We start from the raw sequence: 17,700 nt of genomic DNA, 5'->3' as shown, positions 1-17,700 counted from the left end.
GTTCTCGTGATTTTTCATTTAAAGTTTTTTTTTTAATCAATAAGAATGAGACAGTTTTGTGAATAGAGGGGGGAAAAGCCAGCGATTCTGGTAAATACTGTACAACGCAAATATTCATGTGAAAAATAAGTGAACCCATCAAAGAAAAGCATATTAAACAGAAAATGCATTTTTGTACTTTTTTTGTCAATAGCACCCATTGTTAGTAAGATGCAAGGGAAAAGGTCTACTAGTTAAGATGCGACCTGCTACAACTTTCTAGAAGGCCACTTAACAACATATATATCCAAAGTTTACAAAATATGCAATATAGTTATATGTCAACCTATCTCAGAAAAGCTGGAAAATGTAATTCGTTTAAAGCTTTGCTTATTATGGAAATAAATCAGACAACTGTATAAAACTACATGTGTGTATGTGAGAGAAACTGTATGAGGATATTCTTCACATGACTGCTTATATTAGTGGAAAACTAAAGACAAATTGTAATGGGTAATTAAATATATTAGGATATATCCATTCAGTAGGATATGTGCAGCCATATTTAATGACATTAACAAAATGTTCATAATCCAGTAAGGTAAAGCAAGTCACAAAACAGAACAATGATACATTTGTAAGGGGAGAAAGACATAAATACATATAGAAACAAATGGTTGGGAATAGAAGCCAAAATGTTAACCTTTGTTATCTTTGTTTTTTTTTTTATTTATTTTTTTTTTTTATTTATTTTTTTTTTTTTTTAATTTTTGCTTTTGGCTTTTAAGGTCTATGTGCCAAGTTTTCTACATGGAATATTTATAACAAAGGAATAAAGCTTTTTCATGTAAATGAGTTTATCAATAAACGAGGAAAAAATATGAGAGAAATATCACCTAATAGAATCAGAGACTATGGCGGCTCTTACTGTCCATTCATGTATGTATTTTTCATAATATGCTTCAAATGGCTAGTGAATTGGTTTTCACAAGCCTGTCTGTTTTTTTTTTTAAGATTTTACTTATTTATTTGACAGAGAGAGATCACAAGTAGGCAGAGAGGCAGGCAGGGGGGGCGGAGTGAAGCAGGCTCCCCGCTGAGCAGAGAGCCCGATGCAGGACTGGATCCCAGGACCCTGAGATCATGACCTGAGCCGAAGGCAGCGGCTTAACTCACTGAGCCACCCAGGCGCCCCAAGCCTGTCTGATTTTATAAGCTCCACACTATGTGCACCAAGAAGCCAAACCTAGCCGCTTCCTAGAGCAAGTCTTCCTTCAGAAGAAGGATGTTGTTTTGCAACTGAAATATTACTCCAATGGTTAGAAAACAGATGAGCAAGTTTCATTTCGAGGAATTTTTGTCAAGCTACTATTGCTTGAAGTATAATTTTCTTCTCTACGATAGAACAAGAATCTCTTAAGAAAGTGAGTAGGATTTCAATTTCCAAGTCTGTGAGAGATTTTCCAATTTAACTCTGCCTCCTTGCTCTGAATAGAATACAAACAATGGAATATATACAAAGTACGGGGGCGGGGGGGAGCAAATCATTCGTATGAAAGAACCACAGCCGTCCAAAGTCATACTGAGAATTAAATAATTTTCCACTTTCATTTTGATTCACAGGAGTCTTGTTAATAAGCCCTTCCTGCTTGTACTGGAGAAGTCATGATTTCCTCTAGGTCAGTAAACTGCCAACATTGATTGTGTTCGCTTACAGTAAGTATAACCAGAGCAAACCCATTCATTCTCACTTGTAAATTCACTTTTCAAGGCTGATTTACAGTCACTGCTCTCCTTTCTAAGAAAATGGGTAAACTTAGCCAAAGATGTGTCTGTGAACCCTTGCCTGGACAGATCCCCAAATCCACTATGCAGTAATGTGGAGGGGACTACCCGTACCAGTTTGCCTGGGACAGTCCCAGTTTACACCAGTGTCCCTGAATAGTTATTAATAGCCACCCCTTTGACTCATCAACATCCTAGGGTGAGTAATGCATGATATAGCCAACCTACCATCCATACACAGGATGTATAATGTTAGGCTTAGAACTTGGAATAACTGCCTGGAGCCATCTACACTCTAACCTCTTTCTTGTGCACAGATAGTGTGGAATAAAAAATGCACCAAAGATTCATGGAGTCAGATCCGTAACACACCCCCCTCAACCAGGTGGTCTAAAGCAATCTGAATAGAAATCCATTTCAAGGTAGACCTAGCCTTCTATGAAAGTTAAAAAATTATGGGAGACACTTTCCTAGATAGCTCCCAAATCACACAACTTAAGGACAAGGTACATATTTGCAAAAATTAGCCAGCCTGTTGATACATGTTGGGAGTTCTGTCTCTGTAATTATTAATCCAAGCAATTCCATGAGGACAAGCAGATCTGAATTTCCTCTGAGCCTATCTATTTCGATCTCTGCTGATGGCAAAACTACTATTCACCTTGAAATCTTAGGATCAAAGCTGATGCTCTCTTTTCACTCTTTGAAATAAGTTACTAAGTCCCACTGATACTCTTATTTAAAGCTCTGGAATTCATTACCTACAAACCTTTCATCAGAACACGATTTCTAACCTGCAGTTATTATAGCAGGCTTCCTCTCTTTCCTATCCTTCTCAATTCATCTCCCCCACTGCTGCTAAAATCATCCTGAACAAAGCAACCTCTGCAGTCCTCCCCTGCTCAAAACCTGTAGGTATTATCCAGACTCCTTCGCCTCGCAGTCAAGACCTTTCTCAGTTCTCAGTTCCAACCACCCCTCTTACCAAGCACACACGACTCAAGGGTTCTCATCCAAGGATAGTATTTCTCCTCTAGGAGGTGTTCGAAAATGTTTGAAGACATTTTTACTTGTCTCAGTGACTTGTGGGCACAAAGGACATTTCATAGGCAGGGACTGAGGACCCTAAGTGTTCAACAACGTAGATTAAATTGCCTTGTCAAAATACCATTAGCACCTAAATGAGACTTCTTGCTCCCAAGCACAGTATTTTTTAGATATGTGTGGTTCCTTCTTTCTAGAATCTATTAGTTCTGCCTCTTTCCAAAATAATATTGTCTTTGGATGTCTCCAAACTCTCTTCTTATCTAAAGACTTTGGGTGATTTCATTACCATGTACACAGTAGTAATGGGAGATGATTAACTTACTCCCATAACACACTGCTTGCCTGCTGACATAGCCTAGTGTACTGAATTAAGGTTAAGCTTCTTATCCATTCATTTCACTCCATGTCATTTTTTTTCCTTATCCCCTCTATGCCCTAACATTTAAGCTCCTTAAAGAAAGGCATGTTTCTGTGGCATCTCACTTTTTTTAAAACTCCAATTACTACTGTTTACCTACAAGTTGAGAATAATTCTAGAAGTGATGTTTTAGATTAAAAGATAAAAATCATCCCTGCACGTCTATGAACAGAATCTTATTCCTTAATAACTTTTTTGTAGTTGTTAAACTTAGAAGTCCGAATACTCTAAGGTAAACTAAATATTTTAGTTACATCTTTTATCAGTAATGGTGCTTTACAGAACGTTGAATGTATGAAATTCTAGATTAGACTAAACAAGGGATTACAAACTCAGATTTAAAAAAAATAAATAAGGCAAAAGAGGCCACAGACACTGTAGTGAAGTAGCGAGAATGTTCCCAATATAAAGATATTTAAATTTCTTGGGGATTTTCTTTGGGGGGGCGGGGAGTGCTACATATGCTTTATAAAGTTCTGCTAACAAGCTTGTGTTTGAGATGCTTGTTATGTGAAAAACACTTAAATAATATTTTTAAAAGTGTGTGTGCAATATACTTTTTTTTTAAAGATTTTATTTATTTATTTGACAGAGAGAGATCACAAGTAGGCAGAGAGGCTGGCAGAGAGGGGGGGAAGCAAGGCTCCCTGCTGAGCAGAGAGCCTGATGCAAGACTCAATACCAAGACCCTGAGATCATGACCCGAGCCAAAGGCAGGGGCTTAACCCACTGAGCCACCCAGGTGCCCCTAAAAGTGTGGGTGCAATATACTTCTAGACAAAAGATAAAAATGTTCTTATCCTACCCTCACTGAATTTTAAGCTTAGACTATTTCTGTAGCATATTAAAAAAAAAACAAACTTTTCTTTCACTCAAAATTTGAAACTTAGTTCCCCTAAGTTGCATAAACAGTAAATAAATAGACAAAAATCAACTGCTCACTTGCACATCTGTTCATATCTGGGGCTCGGTGTCCATAGTACCCGGATGGACAGGAATGCAGGCACTCTCCATACTGGCGCATGCCTTCTCTTCGAAGAAAGAAGAACAACTTCTGTTGACATCGGCTGCACCCATTGTCCTTTGAACAAGACAAACAACCCTTGCAAATAGGATTTGATACATAACTAGCTGTAAGAGAAAAACACAAAACACATATTCAAATAGGAGTACGATCAAGATGTCAGGTCAATATAACATGGTGAGAAAACAAGCGTCTCTTGTCCTACTCAAATCGCATAGAAATGCTAAATATTCCCCCACTCCACCCCCCAAAAAAGTTAATACACAACCAAACTTAGAAACAAAGAGGAAAGTCAGAGTTCGAGCTGAAACTGAATGTCTCACAGAGATGTTAGACCAGACAGAGGCAAACGGCATGGCAGGGTCTTAAATCCAGACCAAGAAATATGCATGTGAAGACCAGACCCTTGGGTCTCTTCATAGAGACTGGAGTTGTGAGGGCTGTTTGCGCATGAAACGAATACTAGAAGCCCCCACCCCAATTTGCCAGAGATGAAGATTTCAACCAGAGATTAGGGGCATAGGGTGGATGAGCAGGTAGAGAGAAAATATAACCCATGAGACACAAGAAACCCAAATTTGCAATACATCCAAGTATGAGATCCAAGTTCAAAGTATCAGTGTAGAATCAAATCATTAAATCAAGATTCTAACATAAAAACACCAATCCAGGGGCGCCTGGGTGGCTCAGATGGTTAGGCATCTGCCTTCAGCTCAGGTCGTGATCCCATGGTCCTGGGATTGAGCCCCGCATCTGGCTCCCTGCTCGGGCGGGGAATCTGCTTCTCCCTCTCTCTCCTCATTGTCCCCCTGCTAGTGCTCTCTTGCTCTCTCTGTCAGATAAATAAATAAAGTCTTTAAAAAAAAAAAAAAAAAAAAACACCAATCCATGAAAACCCACAAAGAAAAAAATATGAAACTACCCTAAAGAAATGTTCTACAATCCTGAGACCTGGAACTTACATGGAAAGCCACCTTCACATCAAAATGAACCAATCACAGGGACAAGCAAACCTCCATGAGGAAGAATCACCAGCCTTAGAGAGACAGATCTCACACCTAAAGAGTCACAAATAATAGAACAATCTGAAAGAGTCTTAAAAGTGATTATCTTTTTTCCACTGGATATTTTTTCCTGTTTTGTCGAAGATTATTTGACCATAGAGTTGAGGGTCCATATCTGGGCTCTCTACTCTGTTCCACTGGCCTATGTGTCTGTTTTTGTGCCAGTACCATGCTGTCTTGGTGATCACAGCTTTGTAGTAAAGCTTGAAATCAGGTAACGTGATGCCGCCAGTTTTATTTTTGTTTTTCAACATTTCCTTAGCAATTCGGGGTCTCTTCTGATTCCATACAAATTTTAGGATTATTTGCTCCAGCTCTTTGAAAAATACCGGTGGAATTTTGATCAGTACGGCCTTAAAAGTATAGATTGCTCTAGGCAGTCTAGACATTTTAACAATGTTTATTCTTCTGATCCAAGAGCATGGAATGGTCTTCCATCTTTTTGTGCCTTCTTCAATTTCTTTCATGAGTGTTCTGTAGTTCCTTGAGTACAGATCCTTAAAAAAGACAGTCTCTTCAATAAATGGTGCTGGGAAAACTGGACAGCAATATGTAGAAGACTGAAACTCGACCATTCTCTTACACCGTACACAAAGATAAACTCGAAATGGATAAAAGACCTCAACGTGAGACAGGAATCCATCAGAATCCTCGAGGAGAACATAGGCAGTAACCTCTTTGATATCAGCCACAGCAACTTCTTTCAAGATATGTCTCCAAAGGCGATGGAAACAAAAGTGAAAATGAACTTTTGGGACTTCATCAAGATCAAAAGCTTCTGCACAGTGAAGGAAACAGTCAACAAAACAAAGAGGCAACCCACGGAATGGGAGAAGATATATGCAAATGACAGTACAGACAAAAGGTTGATATCCAGGATCTATAAAGAACTCCTCAAACTCAACACACACAAAACAGACAATCATTAAAAAATGGGCAGAAGATATGAACAGACACTTCTCCAATGAAGACATACAAATGGCTCTCAGACACATAAAAAAATGTTCATCATCACTAACCATCAGGGAGATTCAAATCAAAACCACATTGAGATACCACCTTACACCAGTTAGAATGGCCCAAATTAGCAAGACAGGAAACAACGTGTGTTGGAGAGGATGTGGAGAAAGGGGAACCCTCTTACACTGTTGGTGGAAATGCAAACTGGTGCAGCCACTTTGGAGAACAGTGTGGAGATTCCTCAAGAAATTAAAAATAGAGCTTCTCTATGACCCTGCAATTGCACTACTGGGTATTTACCCCAAAGATACAGATGTAGTGAAAAGAAGGGCCATCTCTACCCCCATGTTTATAGCAGCAATGGCCACAGTCGCCTAACTGTGGAAAGAACCAAGATGCCCTTCAACGGATGAATGGATAAGGAAGATGTGGTCCATATACACTATGGAGTATTATGCCTCCATCAGAAAGGACGAATACCCAACTTTTGTAACAACATGGATGGGACTGGAAGAGATTATGCTGAGTGAAATAAGTCAAGCAAAGAGAGTCAAGTATCATATGGTTTCACTTATTTGTGGAGCATAACAAATAATATGAAGGACAAGGGTAGATGGAGAGGGGAAGGGAGTTGAGGGAAACTGGAAGGGGAGGTGAACCATGAGAGACTATGGACTCTGAAAAACAACCTGAGGGTTTTGAAGGGGCGGGGGGTGGGAGGTTGGGGAACCAGGTGGTGGGTATTAGGGAGGGCACAGATTGCATGGAGCACTGGGTGTGGTGAAAAAACAATGAATACTGTTACGCTGAAAAGAAATAAAAAATTTAAAAAAAAAGTGATTATCTTCAGGGGTGCCTGTGTGGCTCAGTGGGTTAAAGCCGCTGCCTTCGGCTCTGGTCATGATCCCAGGTTCCTGGGATCCAGCCCCACATCTGGCTCTCTGCTCAGCAGGGAGCCTTCTTCCTCCTCTCTCTCTACCTGCCTCTCTGCCTACTTGTGATCTCTGTCTGTCAAATAAATAAATAAAATCTTTTTAAAAAAAAGTGATTATCTTCAGAATACTTTAAAGAGATAAAGGACTAGAAATCACAAGGGAAGAGGCAGTATCACCTAATGACTATGCAATTAGAAAGAAATGAAAATTCCAAAACTGAAAAAAAAATCTATGAACAATTGAATAGAAGAAAGGTATTTAACTAGAAAACAGGTTTAAATAACTGTAACACCAAACACAATAAAGATGAAAATGTGGAAAAGGTAAGAAGCATGTAAAAAGAAAAAAGTTTTAATACATGATTATTAAGTGCTACAGAGTAAAAAAAAAAAAAATAGCACGAGCAAGACATAAGACATAATATCCAAAGAGATCATATCAGAAGAGATATAATAGAGATAAAATAGAGATATAATCAGAAAGAGATGAATTCTTTAGATGAAAACTTCAGAGATCTGAGTAGATCAGTAAAAACAAGTCTGCATCTGAACACAGCATATTTGTACTAAAGAATGAAGACAAACCAGAGAGAAACAGATCACCTAGAAAGGAATTTTTATCTCTAGCAGACATCTCATCAGAAATAATGTCTGGTAGATGGTGGAATATTACTTGCAACCTGCTAAGGGAAAATTATCAAACTATAATTCTATAAGTAACTAAATGATAGTTAAAGACAGAGGGCAAAATAAAGATATTTCCAGCCAAAATAAAGGCAAGGAAATTATTAATCACTCACCAAAAGAATAAACTGCATATATCAGGGAAAATAAAATGGAACTCAAAGAAGTAGAATGTAATAAGCAACAGTGATCAAATATGAGAAATATGTTGGCATTCCTATGAAAAGTTATCAGTTTTTAAGAATCAATTTCCAAAATTTAAAAATAATACATATTTTATATTTAACAGCAGTAACATGGAAGACTCAAGGAGGGAAAACAAAGGCAAAGCATTCAAAGTTTCTACATTTTGAGTGAGGAAGACCAATATAGATGAGACTTCCTTAAGTTACATGTACTTGTTAAAATTCTCGGTAGCAACCACAGAAACAGTAATGTATCACTTCTAAACCCGTGACAACCCCAGATGTAGTAAGTGTATAAAATAGGAGTAGGAGGTAAACATCCAAATGTCTGTGACCAGGAGAATGGATAAATTATGGTGTATTTTAATGATAAAAGAATTAAACTACTGGTACATACCTGAAAAGGAATGAAACTTACAGACATTATATTGAACAAAGGAAACCAGACAATCACACACACACTTTGTATAATTCTATTTAATTGATGTCAAGGACGTGTGAAGCTTATCTGTGGTGACCAAAATTAGAACATTAAATGCCTCTGAGGGTTTGGGACTGACTGGAAAGGGGTACGCAGGAATTTTTGGCAGGTGTTTTTCTTGCCTTAACAAGTTACCACAATGTGGTGGCTTACACACCAGGATTTCATTCTCTCAGTTCTGTGGACTGAAGTCTGAAATCAAGGTGTCTGCAGAGCCATGTGTCCTCTGACAGCCCTAGGGAAGAAACCTTCTCTCTGGCCCCAAGTGTTCCTTACCTTGCAGGAGTGTATCTCCCATCTGACTCCATCTTCTCTATGTACCTGTGTGTGCCCTTTCTGCCTCTTATAAAGACACGGTCTTTGCATTTAGGGCTCACCTTAATCCAGTGGGATCTCCTATCCATCCTTACCTTAATTTCATTTGCAAAGCCCCTATTTTCAAACAAGGTCATACTCTGAGGCTCCAAGTGGACATGAACAGAAACAGGTGTAGGGTGTGCAGACCCTAGTTAACCCACTCTAGAAGGTGATGGAAATGCTTTAACCTTGACTGGATATTGGATATACAACATGTATATTCACAAAACTTATCAAGCCATGCATTTTTAAAATAAGTAATCTGTATAATTTACAAGCAAATTGTATCTGAATTTAAAAAAAAATGGGTAGGAAGGCCATACTCTAACTTCAGATAATGTAATTGTTACTTGTAATTACATAGCTTTCGAAGATTCCACAAATTATACTGGATGCTCACCCATATGATATGCTTTACTTTTATGGTTTGTGTTTCATTTGAAATAACAGAAACACCCATTGGAAGTACAAGGTGGGAAAATACTGAGTAAATGTTGAAACAGGATCTGAAAATGGATATATGAGCCTTCTGGAGTTTACTACATCTAACGATAAAAAGAATAATTTCAAGAAAACACTGTTTCCAGCCCTGGCATAAAATTAAATGATACAAACTGACATCCCAATATAATTTCTAAAGTATGAAAACTCATTTAACTTTTAGTTATATTTATGACCTTGCTTGGTATAATGATAACAAGATATATCGAGTCACACGGACTTCATTTTATTAAGTTAACCCACAGAAGAAATTAGAGAATAGAAAACTCAGCAATTTATTGAAACACTTAGGTTTGAGGCCACATCCTATTTGCCCTACATATAATTTTTCTGCATATAAAATCAGTATCAAGCCCTAAGTATTTAGACTAGCAGCTATACAACAAAGAACACTGTATACCACAACTTTCCTTACAATGATTCAACCACCAATATATTTACAGCTACTGTAGCACATCTATATATGTTTTAGTCCCACAAGATGCTCTCCCTGCTTCTCCTGGGCTCTCACCCACAACCCTGATTGGATCTTACACCTTTTCTTGTAGGGAGATCCCAAAACAGGAGTTTGGCTCCTTTTCGAAAGTTAAAACAAAGAACCGCCAAGGCACTCAGACCCAGGAATTAGAGCCAAGACTGCTCTTTAATTTGGTCTTTAAGATCCACTTCTTGGTGGCACCTGGGTGGCTCAGTGGGTTAAAGCCTCTGCCTTCGGCTCAGGACATGATCCCAGCGTCCTGAGTTCAAGCCCCGCATTGGGCTCTGTGCTCAGCAAGGAGCCTGCTTCCTCTTCCTCACTCTCTGCCTACTTGTGATCTCTGTCCGTCAAATAAATAAATAAAAATATTTTTTAAAAATATTAAAAAAAAAAAAGTTCCACTTCTTCCTGGCTATCCCAGGACTCTGTTCTATCAACTGTTCAATGGTTTTTACCTGCATGCTGAATCCATTTCATGGACATTCTCCTGCTTGCAAACCTATTGATGCTTTCCAAACGGTTCCTTATTTACTACCATATTTTAAAAAATCTGAAACTGTGAAGGAAAAAAAAAGAATCAATACAGATGAAAAATTACTTCCTCAGATAGGAATCCTAATAAAATTTTGGGAGACGACTTTCTAAACATGTATACATACATGTATGCATAACATAATTGGTATTTTTCACAACTGGCCATACTTTGCTTGTATCATAACTTGCCCAATTTCTGTCAAGTGGTGAGCTTCAGTGTCAATTCTATCTTCTGCCTCTATTTACTCCAACCACCCATTCCATTACCCCCAGCCCTACTTTTTCTGAAGACCGCAACCAGTTTCCTAATCCTTAATTCAAACCCTCCTTCTTGGTTTTTGGTCCTCACAACTCCTGTAGCCGGAGTCATTTCAGAACGTTTTATTCCTCCTCTGGCTTCCATGATAATGTCTCCTCCTATGCTGTTAGTTCCAACTCTCACTTTTCTGCTCACTAAATCCTCTCATAACTCAGGCCCTTATTTCTTCTCACTAAGGCGGTTACGATGCCACCATCTCTTACCCACCTCTCTCTTTTTCACTCCACACTCTGGTGTTGGGTTGATTTTACTGATTTTATGCTCATTGTAGGACTTTGGTTACACTTTATTCTGACACGATAACATTGATTTATAAAGTATTTTCATTACCAATGAAAATAAGCCTATACTATTTATAATTGCCCCAGCTGCCTTCTAAAGAGATTCTATGCTGGCATTATTTTTGGTGTCCTGAGCAGGGTGTAAGGAATAGGTAAGTTTCAAAAACTGGGATACAGCTCAACTTCTCTGTGTAAAAAAAGAGGTAAAAATTGGAAGGAGGGTGGGTAGGGTGCAAAGACCTGGGTGAGAGGAAAAGAGCTGGAGTCCTTGGAAGCTGTATGATGGACAAAATGGCTTTGGCATGAAGGAGAAGTGACTAGGGAAAAGTCATTTTAATATTTTCGGGGTTGTCTAAGAACATAGCCCACCTTAAGCACAAAGACCCTGTGGTGTAATACTTGGGAAGCAACTGGTGTCTCTCATGAAAGAGCAAATCTTAAAGAGGAGCAACCAAGGGGCAAAGGTGAGGGCAGAGGTTGTTGGCTGGGGCTGCCTTGGTGGGAGCCCCGCACAGCAGCACCCCCTGCAGCAGGTCCGTGAGGGGTCGGCTGACTGCCTTCTGCTCTTCAATTTAATTACAGATTTGAAGAATTCTATCAGGGGTATCCAAATCCCAAATTAGCTTCATCAGTAAAGACAGAATCTGGAAGAGTTACATACATAGCAGAATGGTTTAAAAAGGCTCTCTGTCATCATAAGCAAAAGCTGAAGCTATACTTTTAGTTCCAAAGTTAAACCAAGAGTTCTTTATCACCATAAATCACACTCTGTGGTCACAGGTATGGAGAAAAGAGAATTACAGAACTAAGAGGATCAACATAAGTTAAAGACTTTTTGTTTTGTTTTGATGTATTAGAAGCTAACTTTCATCTTGACCAGAAGATTTCAGAGTCAACAAATGGTTGACACATTTTGACACTTTTTTTTTAAAGGTTTTCTTAAAATCATTAAAAGCCAGGTCTTACTTACATGAACCTTGACTGGCTTAATGGAAATGAATCAGGGAATACTCATCTTAGTCCACATCAGATATCTTTATAACCCTACAAATGAGGAATTCTCTTAAAGCAAAAATGATGTGAGCCACATCCAAACTAAGTGCTCTTCCCATCCCCCAATCTTCTCTAGCCATTAATAATTCTTGTCAACACTGAAGGACAAGAGCACATGTAATTTTTTGCAATGTGAAGCTTCATGTCCCAAATCTCAAGTAGACTTTTAATTAACCACTGTCCAGAGTCAACTATCCTAGTGCTAAGTTGTAAATCAATAACTTAATTCAACATGAACTTCATCCATTATATGATATACTGACCAAGCTCAGTATCTAAAGCCAGGCAAAAATGGACTTTTAAACAGGACTATAGTAATTTATTTGGTTAGGATCTTAATAAGTTAAATGGCTCTGCCTATTGCTATGAGATTTAATTCAAGTGTGCAGGTGAATAAACAGATCTTAATTCCCAGCTTTGATGACCATGTTTATTTGCTCTCTCTGTAAGCTTCAACTTTTCCAACTCTAAAGCCTGCTGAGATCCAGAGCCTCATCATTCCAACCAAAACACTTTTTCTAAATCTAGACCCACCCAAAATTCTAAAGATTAAATATATCACATAAAACATTAAAAATCTTCAAAAAGGTGTTGGCAGTAGTATCAACACAAATCTACACATATCCCCTTGACATAGAAAGGAACAAGTGGATATAGAGAACAAGAAAAATTATCAGGCAGAACCCAAGTAAGAATACCCATATTACTAACAAGTATATAAAAAGATTATAAACAGCATAAATACTATTTCTTAATTCTAGTTATTTGTGTTCCTCTTAAATTACAAGGTCTTTTATGAATCTTGGTATTTTAAGTTTGATCTTTTGTTAAATTAAATCCAGTTATTCACATTTTATCCCATAGTGCCTTTTATGTAGGTGTTGAATGCCCATCTGTTTCTAATATTCTCCTAACACTTTCAAAAAGTGTTCCCCTATTTCGGGATTTAGCCCTTGCCAAGCAAGAAGAAATCTAAATTCCTTCTTGGTGAAGGCATCCATTCCTGACAAAAGGTACAAATTTTGAATTCTAAAATAATGGGACTGAACAATGGACTGTTGGCTCCCTAGTCTCACTCCATATTTGCTGGTTAAGAGTTCAAAAGATTTCTAAAGATAAACAATTACTATCAACTTCATTGATCAAACTTATGGCACCAATAACGAGAAACCTGCCTGTTGTATTGGACACAGATCCAGCTGGGCATAGATCCTCCCACTGGAGGCTTGGCAGCATTAGGAGAAAAATCCTTTAATCATGGGTACTACACCAAGCTCAAACCCAACTAAGCACTCAAGGTCATGAATTTAGGTTACAAAAGATTTCACCAAGATGAAAAAGGACTATCTCAGGGTACTTAGTTTTATGGTAAGTTGTGAATATTCATAGAAAATAACATCATGGAACATGTAATCTGATCTTTGATGTAAAGACAAGTAATTTTAATACTCTAGGTGATTATAGTTCTCATGCCTTAGAAAGAAAACAGATGTTAAAATTAACAATGTAAATAAAGCTTAGACAGATAAATTTCTAAAATGTCCACTTAACATGAATTTATTCTAGAAAAAAAATTGAGAGTAAAATGCAAACTTCTACCAAAAATCCCAAAATTCTATAATCCCTAGAATTAAACCATATTTCTCAGAATATCTGTGTTTCTTATGACTTCTTTAATAGATAACAACATTTTTAAGTAAAAGGCTTAAAAAATTAACTTCCTGAACTACTAGCTTTGGGAAATCCATATTAACTGGCTACCTGAAAGTCTGATAACTATTTGATAATTAATAATTCCATTTTACCCACCTAAAATAGAATAATTAAGAATGAAAGACTCATTAAGATTTTATCTCTACCAGTAATTCTTGGGAAAATAGTATTTCTAAAAATTTATAAGGCCACACCCAAATATGGAAATCATGTTTAGAGACGAGTATTTTAATGATGTTAGGATTAAAGGTCTTTAATGAGATGATCTTGCTTCTCTTAAAAAAGTACACATCTCACTGTACCAAAACTCAAGGCTACCAGGAGACTTTAAAATATGGAGGGAGAGAACTAAATGGAGTCACAGATTTATACGAACACATAAAGTGCTAATAACTTGGAAAAAAATGAAGAAAATGACCACAGTTATAATCTCATTACTCGCCAGTGCCACTGGAGCCACAATCCTCATAAATTGGGACCTCAGAAGTACATTTACTACCACAGTTAACTGTGGCCATAGTGTGGTTCACTGGGCAGGAATTTCCCTCCCCCCACCCCAATTGAGCAGGGAGGGAGAAAGAAAGCCTCTATGAGGTGTGTGCCATGCATGCTTTAAGTGGGACAACTAAGATGTCACAGGGAAGCCCAGAACAGTCAGTAAATGTGGGTCAAGGAAAGAAGATGAACCAAGACACAGTTGCATAATACATGTGGAGCCTTACATGGGTGTGTTTGAGAGCACAACAAACCTATCTGGAACTTCACAAGCCACAAACATCATTAGCAGTTAAAACAGTCTGCCCAAAGCGGAGGAGTGAGCTACTCAGGTAGAACAGAAAAATTCCAAAAAAATTAAATAGAATTTAAAAATTCTCCAAAAACATGCTTCCAAAATGGTCTTGAATACCCTAAGTAAAAAAGACAAGTCACACATATGGGGGGGGGGAAAAAAAAGCAGTTATGTATACATAGACCTGGATAAAAAAAATCATAAGCTCTCGATTTAGCATATGCAATTCCCCAAATGAAATATTTCCCATAATTGAAGCCAAGCCTATAAGAATTATTCCTTTTCGGGGAACCTGGATGGCTCAGATGGCTGGGTGTCGCCTTCAGCTCAGGTCATGATCTCCGGGTCCCGGGATTAAGGCCCCAACATGGGGCTCCCAGCTGGCTCACTGGGGAGCCTGCTTCTCCCTTTCCCTCTTCTTCTCCCCCTGCTGTGTGCTCTCTCTCAAATGAATAAATAAAATCGTTAAAAAAAAAAAAACTATTCCTTTTCGCCCCCTAAAACCCTGATGCAAAAATCATAATGCATATCCCTATACTAGATGTTAATTCTGACAGATAATGGGGGGAGGTGTACAATTAAGGCCCAGAACACACTCATCACAAAACTCAGCTACTACAGTGGACAGATACAGCCACCAGAATCACAAGCTCTTCAGCTTCTACTACTGCTAATGCCAAGAACTTAAATGAGTTGATGAAATCAGAGAAAAATGGAAGACGGTTTGAAATTGGTCATTTTTTTCAAAGACACATGATGTTTTTGAAACAAGGGAAGAGTCATATGTTGTATAAAATAAGCCACCTGCTTGAATCTGTGAGAGGGAAAAAAAAAAAACAAAAAACAAAACCAACCATACTCTATAAAATGATTCTCACGCTAAAAGAAAAGCAAGCTTGAAGTTAGAATGTGTGCGATCATATAAGCTAGAAACTGCTGTGTAGCACAGATTACTCATGCCAAGTGTTGGCTTGGGCTTTCACGACATACTTAAGCAACCCCATGGAAATGTTGACAGACTGTTGGTGCTAATGGTAACTCCAACAAGAGATCTAAGTATATACATTTATGAAGATTGTGAAACCACCACTCTTACAGGGTTCCATGTTTACATAAGAAGATAATTCAATTATTTAAATAGAGAAAAACAAACTGCTCACAAACAGAGCCAGAATTTTATTCCATAAAGTACTTAAGTACATCTTATACTAACACTATTTCAAAATAGTTTTGCATACTTCGTAAGTACTGTAAGTGCCATAGTATCTGACCTAATTGCCTGTAGAAAAATCTCCCCCACTCTGGCTATACATAAGTTAAATTGTTTTTAAAAAGGGGAGGAGAGGTAGGATGAAGTCTATTCGGTATATGTTCCCATTCTCATCGTATATGAGTAATCCCTCATATACTACCTGCATCCTAGAATAGAAACTAGTTTGGTAACTTCTGCTTATTCCACTTTTAATTTAAAACAATAATTGGAAAGCAAACTGGATGGCTCATTCGGTGTCATAAACACAGCCCTCAAGAAGAATCTGTGTCATAACTAACCAGATTAAAGACTCCATGTGTTTTAGATGTGGAAACTTTCATGGGTCATACCACTGTGTTTTAAATTTGAGAATGAACACTCTATTAGCTACACTGTCCTGGAGAAAGGTTTCTTCAAACAAAGATAATAAAAATTTTTTTAAGTTGCATTAATGAAAAACACACTAGCAAACCCTTAGGGTTGACAAACATTATGCAATAATTATTCAAGACTTCACTGTGATGCAAAAAAAAAAAAAAAAAGTGAAAGGTTTATTATATTCAATGTAGGTCACTCTTGGTAAAAATCACATTCATGAACAAAAATCTGAATGATTCACTACTTAATCTCCAGACTTACACAAGATACAGTTCTGAATTGTTAAATTGTCTGCATTTAAGATTTATAAACAGTCTATTTTAAAATACTTTGTCAACATGCCTCACAGCAATCCTTACCTTAGACCCAGTTTGAAATCTATCTGGTTCACCAGTCTTTCATTCTAAGAATGTTCTGTCTATTCAGAACAAGAAGCAAGCAATGAAAAAGAGGAAAGTCAAAATGGGGGGGAAAAGAGAACATGGTATGTGATAAACTGTAGGCTACATGCTTTCATGCTTTTTGAAAGTCATGCTTATTACTCAATTTCTGTTTATCAAAGCGAATAAACAGATCAGAGAGTTTAGAAACCTTTCCAAGGTCATAGAATTTGTTAGTGACAAATCTGAATCCAGCTCTCTCAAAAGCCATGCTTTTTCTTTCCCCATTAAGAGGTATATGTACAGCACCTAGGAGAAAAAAATGCACGATAGCATGATTGAAACAGAGTTCTTTCAAATTAGGCTATATCCTTGTAATTGCTCACTGTGCCTTTGCTCTGTTTTTAGCTCCAGCAAAATAACCAAAGTTTCTTTTGATGATTAGTCACTAAGAGCACTATACTAAGTCTTTCCTAACATATCTGAGAACATATTAAATCTCATAAAACAACAAAATTAAGATGTCATCTACAGAAACATTTCAGAGGAACACTGTTGATATAATGAAAAGGATAACGGGGAAACTGATTTACAGGTTTCTTCTGGCAGAGGTTAGAGGATCTTCAGAATTACAAATGGAAAGTATTCGTTTGGGCATACAGGAAAAGGCCAGCACTTTTTCAATAGGGATCTCTACTTGACAAGTTCAAAGGGAAAAAAAAAAAAAACAAACCTACCCAAACCATACAATTTCCTGCAAATGGGCCACTCCCCTCACCGACTTTGAAGACAGATGCCCTCCTGGCCAGGGGGCTTTTGAAGTAACAGAGGCATACCTGTGTAATTAGAAAGGCTGGGGATGCCACTCAAATGATCAAAACTAGACTTTAAAGATGTGCTGAAGTGGAGAGATATGGACTAACATTCTGACACAGAAAAGAAACTTCTGTTCTAGATGGATCTGGAGAGCATGTGCCACTGCTCCCTGACCACAGTTCTTCAAAACTCCAGGCCTTGAAAGCCAAAAGCAAATTGCCTATTAATGGAAAACTGTAAAGAATGTTTGGTCACTCTCAAGGTGGCAAAACTATATGTGTATGCGT

At 37.7% G+C, this 17,700-nt stretch overlaps 1 protein-coding gene across 3 annotated transcripts in view; it reads right to left on the bottom strand.

The window, feature by feature from the left end:
* Positions 1-17,700, bottom strand: part of RSPO2 (R-spondin 2) — a gene marked incomplete at its 5' end in the record, with an annotated part of 153,872 nt that overhangs the window by 66,579 nt on the left and 69,593 nt on the right. The window contains one exon of one of the 3 annotated variants that reach the window (XM_080801888.1): positions 4,172-4,356. The exons of 1 other annotated variant lie outside the window; for it this stretch is intronic. In XM_080801888.1, the coding sequence (XP_080658014.1) occupies positions 4,172-4,356 (185 nt within the window). Of the gene's footprint in view, positions 1-4,171; positions 4,361-17,700 lie in introns of all 3 variants that reach the window. One more of the 3 variants, XM_080801889.1, reaches the window with a different exon arrangement.

This window comes from Martes martes (assembly GCF_963455335.1).
Source record: "Martes martes genome assembly, chromosome: 4".
Classification (NCBI taxonomy): Eukaryota; Metazoa; Chordata; class Mammalia; order Carnivora; family Mustelidae; genus Martes; species Martes martes.
Note: the sequence above shows the minus strand (reverse complement) of the source record. Positions and strands in the feature narration are given on the sequence as shown.